Here is a 14329-nt window from a genome sequence, read left to right on the forward strand (position 1 = left end):
GATGTCACAGACGGATGATGAGAAGAAGGGTCACCCTTTCTTGTGCGGCTCTGTAGCTGGAGTCCTTTCTCTCCAGAATGTCCCGTTTCTCCTGTTGAAGCTTTTCTAGTGTGGATTCCAATGGGAAAACTTGCTCTCTGGATTCCTGAATGAATTAAGGAAGAAAATTAAATACACTTGGTTACTGCATGTACAAAACAAAAAAGTTAAGGTAACCCTACTACATAAACAATCTTTATTTCATTTATTCTTGTGCTTAAATCAGAATTGATGTACACTGATATATATTTCTGTGCCAGTGGTAGTGTGTGATCTCATATACAGTAAGTGGTCATTATGGAAAGTGATGAATATTGTTACAGGCATACTTCATGCCTTGCATGTCTTGGAAGGGGGCAGATAATGTGCCCATTAGATCTGGTTAGGAACACTCACTTGTGGAGTGTTAGAAGTGTGGACGATCCTGGTCAGCAGTAATCTTTGGGGCTACCACTATTATGGTTATATGCCGTTTTGTTTTATAAACCATGTGAGTGCAATGTGTGACTAAAACTTTTTTGATCATCATTCTACTGTTTTGCACTACGATTTTCCTTTTCTTTTGAGATAATTACCTCATAAGAACAATGTCAACTGAAGTGAAAGAACACTGGTTTATCGTTCGCCCTTAATAAGGATTCCAGATTACAGAAAATAAATTACTGTTTATTACTGGACGGACTCTTGATATCTGTGAATTAATGTAAGATATTGATTCTCAAGTGTATGTTTATTTGCCTGAGATAGAGATATAATGGCACCATTCCATGGCCACTATTTTCTGTTTATGTCCTTTCACCAGATGTTATCAGAATTTGACCTGTACGATACATTGCGCATTAAACACCTCGGCACTAAAGATTACTTCTTTTACTCTAATGGCCTATTCCTGTATTGATCTATTACTTATTGATAAATTGTCTCTACAACATATATCCTCTATCTCCCTGCTCCCTATTACATGGTCTTACATTATCTGTCCATGCCCATTTGATATGGTGTTGGGATATGTTCTTACAGGACTGCCTCCTGAGACTGTGGAGGTTGCTGGCCTATATACTATCAGATTCAGAAGGAGTCTGTATTTCTGGACTCTCATCTTCAGACCAATGATCCCTGTGATACCTCATTTGATACCCAATGGTGTGCTCTGAAGGCAGTCCTGAGGGAATCAGTATGTAATACCACCGGCCGTGGTAGGGGGAGGGGGGGGTTGCCTAGCCCTAAGTCCTTCTGGGAGCCTTAAGACCTAACCCTCCTTCCCCTGCAGGTGTCTGCGCCCGGCTTACCTTCGTTCGGTATGCCGGGCGTCGGGCTCCCGGTGTAGGTCTAATAACAGGCGTCGTTAGTACATTGCCGGGATTTGACAATCAGGAAGCTGGCGGTCGGCATTTTGACTGTCAGCTTCCTGACTGCATCCCGTCCTGAGAGGGGCATCCATTGAGACTGCGGCTAGATTTAGAAAGATAGCTAATGAAATTCTAATACCATATGAAACAGTTGTGCTCCTGGAGATGATAACACAATTTAAACACCTCAAACTCACATCTTAAAGCCGAACTAGATGAAAATCAGCACTCGAAAATGATGCAATTTTTATTTATGGCTGGGGGTGAGCATTTAGCTAATAGCATATGTTTTTTTCTGTATTATAAACATTTTGAAATGTTGAGCTCATTGTAACTACAGTAAGCAGGCTATGCAGGATAGTGTTACAATCCCATTGTGTCACTTAACTGTATTTGAATAGAACATGGTGATTTGCATTTTTACTATTTCTTTCCTAAATACTAACTAATAAAGCCTGGTGAATAAGGTTAGGTGTAAAAAATGTTAGCAAAAAACTAGGACTGAGCTCTATAGCATTCAAATTGTGAAATGGCAGTCAGAATTTCCATAAACCTTTGTTTTAATCAGTTGTAGATAGTCATAGAATATATATACAGGTTGAGTCTCCCATATCCGTAATTCTATTATCCGAAATATTCCAAAAACCAAAGTTTTTTTTGCAGCCGTGACGTCATGACGTGACCTGGCGTCATGACATCACAGATTAATGACCAATCACTAGCAGCGTGGGCGTGGTCTATATGCCACGCTCCCCCCACTGCAGTGCACGCCAGGCATTTCGTGACACCCGCCGGACTCCCCTGCAACACCTGAGGGACCCTATTGCAGGACCCGCACATGACACCTGCCGGACTTCACCCGACACCTGCCGGATCACTCGCGACATCCACCGGACACCCCAGCAGCACACACCAGGCCTCCTGTAACACCTGCCGGACCCCTCTGCTGCACACGCCAGGCCTCCTGTGACATCTCCCGGACCCCCCCTGCAAGGTATTCTGAAAACAGAAATTATCCAAAATCCGAAATGCTCCTGGTCCCTAGCATTTCGGATATGGGAGACTCAACCTGTAATTGCAATACACAGTATACTACAAATATTGCTGAAAATTACTTTCAAATTTATAAAAGTCTAAACATCAATCCAGACTAACATGTAACATTTCTTATAGATTATATATATATATATATATATATCACAGAATAATGTCCGCAAACACATGGTATGCTAAAATTGTAGACTCTTTGATAAAGCCCTCAATGGTAAGGGTGAAACACATCAGAGGACTTCTTTATAGAAAGGACCTGGATTCGGGACTTGGACACTGGAGTGTCACCCTGTTCCATTGATTGCAACGGGAGAGACGCGGCAGGCTCACACGCCGCTGCACTTGCCAATCGGCCTGGTTCACACTGTGTAGCTGGATTGCCCGGAGGACTGTGGGAGCCAAGCAACACTGCCGGTGCAGTAAATAGGCTACCTTGTATCACTTGGTCCCATTGAATACAACAGGAGATACGCAGCAAGTTTACACGCCACTCACCGATACACATGCCAATTGGCTCTGGTCGCGCTGTGTGGCTGGACTGCCTGGAGAACTGTGGGAGCCAATTGATATCAAAGTGAATAAGCTGCCTTGGAGTTACCCAATTGACCAGGTATATTTCACGTGACTGTCTATTGTGGTACTATAAGACCAATCATATTAGTACCAAGGTCCCATGCCTTGCAGAGACGGACAGTTTATTTGGGATATTTTATCCCTGTGCACACCATTTACCACGGATTACTTTTTTTATATATATTTTTTATAATTTTTTTTATTGAAACTTCAAGTATATATCAAGGATACTTTATTTTCTAAGGAGATTAATACCTACAATTTTAGCATACCATCAGGGGTATTCAATTTGGAGCGAAAAGTCCATGCTGGACTTTTCGCTCCACATCGCTGATTTTCCTGGGATAAAAGGATAGGGGGCGCGCCCGCTTTATCCCCGTATTCAATTAAAATGCTACGGAAACGGGAGCCGGCGAAATAGGATCGGTGAAAAAAAAACGGGATTTACCTGGAATAAATTGTAGAACCCCCCTAAAGCTGTCAAAACATGGGGGATCACTATGGGTACCCCCGTTTTAGCCTGCAAATGAAAGTCGGGGTTTTAAATAGCAGCGGCAGGTGTTTTTTTTCCGACATTAACCACTTGCCTGGCATGGTCGCATCAGATACGACTATACCGGATTGGGCTTTCCCTGACATGGTCGTATCTGATACGACCAGTCAGGAAACCTCCTGGTCCCTCTGCACACTGTCCCTCCCCGTGGGCTGGCCGATCACTTCTAGCAGCCTTGCGGCTGCTGACAGGGCAGAGAAGGCAGCGCTAAGAGCGCTGTGGTCCTCTCCCTCCTCCGGAGCTAGCAGCAGCCAGGCGGCTGATGGCAGAGCAGAGCAGCCGCCGGGCATAGAAGGACAGTGCCATCAGCGCTGTCCTTCTCTCTCTCCACCCCCGCTAGCAGCAGCCCGGCGGCTGCAAACTAGACAGAACAGCCGCCGGGCAACGCTACCTTTTCTCTGCCCCCTCCCTGTCCCGACGCCCTGTTAGCGGCTCCCCAGCGGCTGCAAACAGTAGAGGGAGCAGCCGCTGGCCAAAGAGCCAACCCCTCCTCTCCCCCCAATTTTTGCAAGCTCCACCCCATGTAAAAACAGCAAACCCCTATATATATATATATATACACAAACATATACACACACGTGTGATCTATACATATATATATATAGTTAGTGTGTGTGGAGCCCCAACCGATGTCGGACAATCGATTGGTTCAGCCATCGATGGAAACAATCGGCCGTCGATGGTACAGCTGTCAATGACCAGAACTACAGTATACCATAAAAATTTTAATTTTTATGGTATATGGGGTTTAAAAAAAAAAAAAAAATGAGTTGAAATAGTTTTAAAAAGATGTTCTTGCCCTACTTCAATCAAAAAAACCGACAATTTCGGAGCGGTTTTTGGAAAAAAAAATAGTCAGTTAAGTGGCTAAAGAAGTGATGCAGAAGAGCACTTAGGTTATTTTTTTATTTTTTTTAAGTGGTCCCATCAAATTTGGGGTACATGAAAATGGGTACTAGCATATTTTTATGTCCCTAAAGTAATTTTTTTAAAAATCTGCAAAAGTGCACCTGCCGCTAATAGCCTTTTCTAGAAAACACATGCCGCATACTTACAGAATAGCCCTGAACCTATTCCCCTATTTTTAAACACTTTTTTCACCCCAATTTTAAATTTTATTTTTTTTACTTTTTTTGACAGTTTATTTTTAAATGACATTCCCAGGGTTGCAGGCTATTTTTTTTAAGCCTGCACCCCTAAACCCCAATTCTGCACTTTTTTTCGCCACCTATTCAGTGTTGAAAAGTTATCCGTTTTTTTTCATAGACTTTTCGAACCTGCGAAAAGTCTGACATTGAATACGGGGATAATTGAAATCGGCGAAAATGACGTCATCGGAGATAATTTATCGCCGATTCTGAAATTTTCGCTCCAAATTGAATACCCCTGCATGTGTTTGCGGGAAATTATTCTGTGATATATACAAGGCATTTTACATGTTAGTCTGGATTGGTGTTCAGACTTTTATAAATTTGAGAGTAATATTTAGCAATATTGTAGTATACTGTGTATTGCAATTATATACAGTATATTCTATGACTTTCTACATATGATTAAAACAAAGGTTTCTGGAAATTCTGATTGCTATATGATTTTTTTCTGCCATTTCACAATTTGAATGCTATTTAGAGCGCAGTCCCAGTTTTTTGTTCAAATTTAATGTTTCTATTGGGGTGTTCACACACCTCCAAAGTGGACATGCAGCTGATTTATACGTAGTAATTACCAAGGAAATTAATTATTTTTATTCTGAAACGTGTCATCTAAGTGATCTCAGTGACTCTAAGGAGTTAAACTAGCACCGAGGTCATCTGTTGTTATAGGTGTAAAAAAAAAAACTAATCTAAAATGCAATTTATGGTGTAAGCTATAACTACTGAAAAATAAGGACATTCCCAGAGACAATCTTTACAACCTAGAACATACAGTAGGGACAAATGACAACTATGCAATTATAAAGGGAACACAGTAAATACATGTGTTCCAAGATTCTACAAAATAAATGAGGCTTGTAAAACAGTTTAGTAAAATAAACTACTATGCAGTGTTCTCCCCACGCTTTATTTGTCGGGCGGTCCGCCGGGCAAAAATCCCCCACCGCCCGGCAGCTGAACTGCACTGAGAACTAGCGGCGGTGCAGCCGATGCATTGCACCGGGGCCCGCACCCGCCGCTAGTGTCCCACAAGTGTAGGGCAGACCGCAGTGAGTAGCGGTCTGCCCTACACAGAAACAAACACACAGCTGCCAGCGGTAGCTGTGCGTTTGTCATAGCAGCGCAGCCAGCCAATGAGAGAGTCATACAGACTCTGATTGGCTAATGCGGCCACGGAGGGAGCCGGCTAGAGCTTACTCATGAGCTCCCATTCCGCCCCCCCCCCCCCCGGTTGATGGGAGAGCAGGCCGGGAGCAGTGGACACCGGCGGTCGTCGGCTGGAGCGGGGATCGGGTAAGTCGTCTATTTTTTTTCCTTTTGTGAGTATGCGTTACTGTATAAAGGGGGCTGCTAATGGGGGCACTGTATAGGGGGGCTGCTACTGGGGGCGCTGTATCATGGGGCTGCTACTGGGGGCACTGTATAAAGGGGGCTGCTACTGGGGGCATTGTATAAAGGGGGCTGCTACTGGGGGCACTGTATCAAGGGGGCAGCTACTGGGGGCACTGTATCAAGGGGGCAGCTACTGGGGGCACTGTATAAAGGGGGCTGCTACTGGGGGCACTGTATAAAGGGGGCTGCTACTGGGGGCACTGTATAAAGGAGGCTGCTACTGGGGGCACTGTATAAAGGGGGCTGCTACTGGGGGCACTGTTTAGGGGACTGCTACTGGGGAAACTCTACAGGGGGCTGCTACTGGGGACACTGCATAAGGGGCCAGCCTGGGGGCATTGCATAAGGGACACTATTTAAGCCTGGGGGTACTGCATAAGGGGCCAGTCTGGGGGCACTATTTAAGCCTGGGGGCACTACATAAGGGACCAGTCTGGTGGCACTACATAGGTGCACTACTTCAGCCTGGGGGCACTGCATAAGGGCAAAGCTAAACTACAGGGGGCACTGTATAAAGGGGAAAACTAATAGGGGGCACTGTATAAAGGGCACAAATACAGGGGACACTGTATAATGGGCACTTTTGACTGAGAGCCAGTGGGGAAGCAGCCCGAGACCTATCGGGCTGGATTGGTAAGGGAGGTACCCCTTTTCCCGGCGCGCATAATTGCTAAGGCCCCCACCCTGCTACTTTTTGATGCCACCCAGCTGGAAAAAATTTCTGGGGAGAACACTGCTATGCTTTATTGATTAGCATATTGCATTTCCTCAAATAATTTCACAGTTTTAAACAAATGTTTAAAAATTTAGATGTCAGTCCGCTTCCATTAAAACAATGATGAAATCTTGTTTTAATATACATATAATGCACACAATAAAAGTTGTTTTTCCATTTCACATGAATGAAAAGCTACACAAACTGTAAATTGTATACTCTTATACACACACACACACACACATATATATATAAATTATGATCAGGATCGGTGGCACTCTGACTTCGAGAATAAATGTGACAAACTTTTTAACCAACATTTTAATGCATCAAACATTTTAATGTCTAGTACACTGAAATGTTGGTAAAACAGGTGGTCCTGTCATTTATCCCAGCTAGGTTCTAAATCCGAGTGCCACCGATCCTGAACATAAAAACACATATACAATATATATATATATATATATATATATACACACACACACACATATTTATATAGAAATATATATATTTTTGAAGGTTTTTCAAATTATAACCACAAGCATGGGGGATTGTAATTTTTATTTGTGAATTACAAGTGTAAAAAACCCCCAAAAAACATAACATAGGGATTATTTGAATGTAGTGACTACGTAAAATAATACTTTCTAGAAACTTGTGATGCAAAGGTTATATACTCAGAACTTCACAGAGCTATCAATTAACTACCCATGAGTAACAATTTTGTATACAAAAAAAAAAAACCACATCCTCTGTAGGCTTTATTCATTTCACACTGGCTGTTCTACATTTTATAGACCATTCCCTACTGTGACACATAATGATGAATACTGATTTCTGTAATAGAAAAGAAAACACATTCATAAGAGTGTGTAATGCTGTAAGGTTTAAGACCTTATGAAGCTCTTGTAAAGGAAGGAGTCTCTTCTGCAAAGAAGCAGAAAAGATTAAAGAAAATAACTCCTTTTTGGGGCATACTTATAACGTAGTTAAAACATAACTTAACATTATTTTTTTTTAAATCTTTTACTAAAAATTTAACACTGGATGAAGTGTGTCATGTAGATGTTAGAGAGTATTAAGTACTCTTCTATTGGTTACAGACAAATCACTGCCAAAAGAGCAATGCAGCAAGTAACAGATCTCGTATAGCAAACACAGGTATGTTTCGGCTGAGTTCTAAAACACCACTCAAATGAAAATATTGTTTGTCTAATTAACAAAATTACTGTAGCAAACTATAAGCAGTAGCTCAGTAAAACATTTTCTTTCATTTAAATTTTCAGGCTGTTAACTTCCATGGCAACCACAGTCACATGGCACATGTATTGAGCAGATAGGCTTTGGAATGCACCTCTGAGCTCAGTATAGTTATGCACTGTAAATTCGTCTCCATGGAAATCATAAGAAAAAAACAAAACTAATTTTCATCACCAATGTCACTTTAATATGGAAATTGTAAAAATTGTATTCAGTTCAGGTGACTATATATTACACCAAGCACAACATAGCAGCATTTTAAGATACTAGCTTCTAAACTTTTTATTTTAAGTTGTGTATAATATGAATACGCTTTATAGGTTTTTTGTTTTGCTCTTGGTACATTTTATTTTTAATTAGTTATAAAACTATTTTTCCAATCAAATGAAAACAGAAACCAAATATAATTACATATTGTTTTTTAACAGATGCTTAATTGGTTCTCAACACACCAGAAAATTGCTGCAGGACATATGGAAGGGAGGAGGAAGACAATACAATTAGCTTTTTGCTCAGTTGTTTCACTTCTACTTGTTGCATACACAATTTTGCCTTGTCACTTTTGCAATATGCCCTAAAGGTGCATACACACGTAAAGATTTTCTGTCCAACCATCCAACTAGTTGATTGGTTGGAATGAAAATCTGATAACGTATGGGCGTAACTGATGATCAGCAATTTGTTCCTAAATGCCAGAAAACAGATGAAAATGGTCGTCAGACAAGTTTGTTAAATGTTTGATCTAAACAATTTGTTCAAACAACAGTTTTTGTCCATTTTCCGGCGTTTGGGAGCAAATTGCTGATTGTCATTTACTTTCATTCCTTACCAGATTTTCATTCCAACCAATCAACTAGCTGGATGGTTGGACAGAAAATCTTTACGTGTGTATGCAGCTTAAGATTGGACATACAGTACTATATGACACCCAACTAGCATTGCCAAAACCCCTGTGATAGCTTTTAATATTGTAACTGTCAATAACACCAAAGACATTTGTCAGTAATGTTTAACACCAGGTTAATTGTTAACTAAACATTTATACATCTGGGGACAAACCAAAATTTCCAGCATGCCCTCATAGTAACTGAGTTTATGAAATATATACGAAATATTATAACATAATACATCATAATGTGTGTGTGTGTAATATATTATATATATATATATATATATATATATATAAAAAATAGCACTAGTGTCAAGGAACAACCCCTCTCTTAGTTCAGCATGCATCCCTACAGCAATATACAAACAAGTATCTATTTATGGGCTGCAAACAGGCTACACATTACATGTAGTTTAAAAAATAAAATAAAAAAATGCTTAAAATAAGGCTTTGACTATGATCCGTTATCAGATAACATCTGAGGACCCCTGCCATTAAACATCAGTATTAAACATCATTGTGAAAATCATATACTCATGTTAATACTGGTGGTGTTAAATTTGTCAACAAGCATTGTGTTAATTTCCCAATCTCTAAACACAGATCAGACATTTTAGGTCAAATGAAATGATGTAAATTTAATTGATTCTCATTATTTGGGCACATATCACTGGCCCATCGTGCCCTTTACAGTTTTGCTGCACTGAACTCTTACAGTTGTATTGAACTCACTGGATGCCGGACCCGGCAGGAATCTTTCAACACAACAGAAGAGAACAAAGCAACCGGGAAGCCAGTCAGTAAGAATATAAGACTGATAAAAGACTAGGTACTCGATATCGCTATATGTATGTACCAGATATAATAATACACAGTAGACTTGGTACCTTATTTGTTTCTTTTATAGATATATCCCTGGGAACCATATATCCCTCAAAAATAAAGACCTGGCTGCTATCCTACATAAAGCATCGCTGCCATTTGTGTTTGCCAATTGGGATGACCTGGTCACTGCCTACTGAATGGAATGACTCTGAATGGTCTTGGGCTTTGATGATCTCCACAATTGAGTACGGCTACTAAGTAGAGTAGCTCCATTTCAGTTGGTAGCAGCTTAAAACTAAAGAATTGGAACTAGGAGGTATATTTACTAAAGTGTGGGTTTTTACAAGTGGAAATGTTTCTCATAGTAACCAATCAGATTCTAGCTATTATCTTCTAAAAGTGCTAGTCAAATGTTAAGTACAAACTGATTGGTTGCCATGTGCAACATCTCCACTAAATATACCCCTAGTTGTGTCCTACTTACCAGAATGCAATAACTCAAATATAAGAAAAACAAATAGTTTCTCACCGTTTGTATTCTGTAATTAATATGCAATTAGCACTTATATCTGCTATTTTGAACCAGTCAGTAATTTTCCTGCATGTTAGTAAAAATGACAACAATGACCTGTTTCCTGTACAACTATATCCATAATAATCCACATCACAATTGTTTATATTTTACTGTACTTACAGCAATACAAACACTTGTTTATACCTACAGATGTGTCTCATACATCTAACCTCAATACGCCACACAGCGCGAGTGAGCCGCCAGGTCTAGTGTAACTTTGCTAGCATTAGGTATTTTGTTTTGGTTTTTTTCCCCCATGAAAATGCATCGTCGACACAATGCAATGGGACTAGGACGAACCAGGAGAATATGCTCATTAATTTGATATGCGACACTTGTATATCTGTGTGAATCTGAATACTGTATACGAAACACAACAGGACATGGAATTAGTCGTAGATTCAGAGACTCAGTCGCACACAGATATACATGTGTCGCAAATCAAATTAACCAGTGCAGTCTATCACTGTGTCCTAGCTGCATCACATTGCGACTAAGATGCATTTTCAGCAAAAAGATCCCTGCCACTAGCAGAGTTACACGGGACTCGGCACACCAAGAGGATCTGTTTGGCGCGACTGTAGCAATGATGTATGAGACACATCTGTATCTTTACTGCTCACACTGGTAAATGACCACGTTACCATTGCAGGTGTACTGTACAGCCGTGGCCAAAAGTTTTGAGAATGACAAGTATTGGTTTTCACAAAGTTTGCTGTTTCAGTGTTTTTATACCATTGAGAACTTGTGGTCAATCCTCAAGCGGCAGGTGGACAAACAAAAACCCAGAAATTTTGACAAACTCCAAGCATTGATTAGGCAAGAATGGGCGGCCATCAGTCAGTATGTGGCCCAGAAGTTGATTGACAGCATGCCAGGGGGCGAATTGCAGGGGTCTTGAAAAAGAAGGGTCAGCACTGCAAATATTGACTCTTTGCATAAACTTCATGTAATTGTCAATAAAAGCCTATGACACTTATGAAATGCTTGTAATTTTACTTCAGTATACCATAGTAACATCTGACAAAAAGGTCTAAAAACACTGAAGCAGCAAACTTTGTGAAAACCAATACTTTTGTCATTCTCAAAACTTTTGGCCACGTATGTATATCACACTGTGATTATATAAATGAGTGAATGAAACTGTCCAGGTATGGTGCAGCTGTGAGGGACTGAACATACATATAAACTTTCAGTCTCAAATTCTATTTTGATATATGTAGCAACAGATATACAGTATGAGACATTGCAGCACAATAGCCATTTTCTCACCTTGATCTCTCTCGCCAGACACTGTAACTCAGTCGTCAGCTCCACATTCTGCTCTTCCAGCTGCTGACGACGCTGGAGGTTACTAGAAATATGAAGTTTCTCTGCTCTTAGCTCATTGGCTGAACTCTTCAGTTGCTGGACTTGCTCTTGCTGGTCCTGTATCCGCTTACGTAACAGCTCAATTTTACCAGAAACTGGCGATTATTAAAAATGAGGGAAATCATTATGTATTCTATAATAAAAAAATATACATGAATAGAAACAGCCTTATTTCCATTTGCAAACACTAAACTGAATTTAGTTTTGAAACTAGCAACTTTTCTAGCATTTGAACAACAAATAAAACAATATAGAGACTGTGGGTAAATATTATTCTAGCAATCTAGCAAACATACAGCAAGCGAGTTGAACATGCTCAAGTGTGATTATTACATAAAAGAACACAATATGGCCAGTACGTTCAGACTTCTGAGGAACACTGGCCTTAGCAAGCCCTTTATTACACCTATTATGTAATCAGTTGTAAAACATTCATTTGAAAGAACTTATTCATAATTTTTCAACTTGATATGCTGTAAGTGTGCATGTTAAAGTATGTAAACTGGGTTACACGAGTCAATTGTAATAAACTTTTTTAATGGTAGCAGGTTGGCTGTTAGGAAATGTCAGGTTACATTCATCTTTTAGTACAGACTAGCTGCAGCACCCGGCTCCACTCGGGTGGAAGTCAGTGATCTGTCTCTCCCTATGCAGCCAGCTCCCTCCCTCAGTGGGCAGCACTCTGGTGATCTCTACCACTTGGACACCAGCTCCCTTGTACTGAGGTGCACCCGCTGCACAGGAACCACCTCTAGGGACTTGCACTGAGCCGGCCCCTCTGTTCTCCTCAGTGACTGCCAAACGGTGTTCTCGTCACTGAGGACAGTGCTGCAGCCTCCTCAGATAACAGGGAGAATCACCGTTCACCGCACAGAACGGGTCCCTGAACAGCAGGTACACCAGCGCTTTTGTAATGGGTCTCCTCAGGTGTCAGCTGCCCTCTTTACTGCAGGCTCTGGACTCCCCTCACTGCTTACAGAAAAAGCTATTCTGCAGAGCATAGGGCTGAAAATAATTTAGGCTTGCGGAGAGCAGTGCAGGGGACCCCTCCCTGCGGAGCCCTGCCCAGTGTCCCCTGACAAGGGATTGTGATGAACCTTAGCCTAAAACCTGCCTGGGAAATTACCTACACAAATGGTGAAAACTGCATCACCATCAGTTCAGTGGTTGCAAAGTTTATCGGATGTTAGCAGTGAACTGGAGCCTGCCTGCACAGTCTCACCATTATCCAAGCTGTGCTGCTTTTCTTGCTTCTCCTGGTTCACCTGCTGGACAGTGCGGTTAAGGTCCACTCCCTGCAATTTAGTGGCATACTGCGCTATCTTTCTCTCTACATCTCTCAGTTCCATCTGAAAAAAACAGTATTGCCACAACAATTTCAGTATAGGAAAAATAAATGATCCACAATCGATTTTTCGATTTCACAAATGTTTTCACTTGGTAGATGTTACTTGTTTGCCACACAGCTCAGAATAAACAATGTGGGACTACTTTATTAGAGTTGGTCATATGTATGCGACTTTGTGAAAAATCTGCATTTCCATACCGTGCAAGTTCGCATACGAACATACATCACTTTGTATCGGTTATTTCTTTCCTTAAATCTAGATGGTTGTAACAAGGGCAGGTAAAATGCGAGTATTCAGAGTATTTTTTTGTTATTATGACAAGTAAATCTGTGCGCATCAGCATATACAACAGTGACCAAAAAATAAAGTCAAACCAGTGCCAAATACAATAAAATCAAACAATGTTAATTAAATACTTATTATAATGCAATTATATAACCATTTCGGCCAGATCGTTCAGTGTGTATGGCCAATCTGCATGCTCCCGCAGTCGTTAGCGATATCTTCCGGTCAGCCATGTTGCACAGCTACAAACACCAATTACAATCCACGTTTTAAGGATATTGATGCTTCAGTCAATTTGATTTAACCATCCGGACTCAAGCATGGATATCCTTAAAACCTGGACTGTTATGGCAGAGATTGGGAACCTCTGCAATAAGGGCTTGTTTGTGTAACTACAAAATGAGGCAGGTGCACACAAAGACTCAGATACGCTAGTCAATAGTTGTACCATTTATGGGTGCCTGAGCGCTGGGTGAAAATACAGACTGAAGCTTTTCTTATTGCTCATTCTCCATGACACAGTAAATGCAAGAGATTCCAGTGCAGAAGTGTACCGCATGTAGAAAAAGAAAGTAAATTAGGATGTACCTCGCCCTGTGCTCCTTCACAAACATTTGGTGTTGAATACTTTATACAATCTCATCCTCAGTGGGATCTGAACAGAGCAGTAACGAAAATGAGGTTTGGCTTCTTCGTTAATACTTAATGCCCAGGGTTTCAAACAAAATAAACAGTTATATAGCTATAAATATGAGAATTTCTCTCATAAGTATAGTATTTAAGTATTGTCAAATTAAAAAATGTAGTAACAAAGGGTGAAATCCCAGTATATCAGCATTGCTCTTTTTGCAGGGATTTAATCTGTGGAGTCCCAGTAAACCAGTCAGTCCTTTCAGCAGATCCCAACGTTTCATGGTCCTCCAACCACTTTATTATTATTTATTACCAGTT

General features: G+C 40.7%; 1 protein-coding gene across 1 annotated transcript in view; it reads right to left on the reverse strand.

Annotated features, from left to right (window-relative positions):
* Nucleotides 1-14329, reverse strand: part of RAD50 (RAD50 double strand break repair protein) — a 157030-nt gene that overhangs the window by 46215 nt on the left and 96486 nt on the right. Inside the window, exons 16-18 of the mRNA XM_088470381.1 lie at nt 12967-13093; nt 11646-11839; nt 35-145 (exon numbers count right to left, since the gene is read on the reverse strand). Coding sequence (XP_088326507.1) covers nt 35-145; nt 11646-11839; nt 12967-13093 — 432 coding nt within the window. The remainder of the gene's footprint in view (nt 1-34; nt 146-11645; nt 11840-12966; nt 13094-14329) is intronic.

Source organism: Taudactylus pleione, unplaced genomic scaffold, assembly GCF_031769625.1.
Source record: "Taudactylus pleione unplaced genomic scaffold, aTauple2 ptg000099l, whole genome shotgun sequence".
NCBI lineage: Eukaryota > Metazoa > Chordata > Amphibia > Anura > Myobatrachidae > Taudactylus > Taudactylus pleione.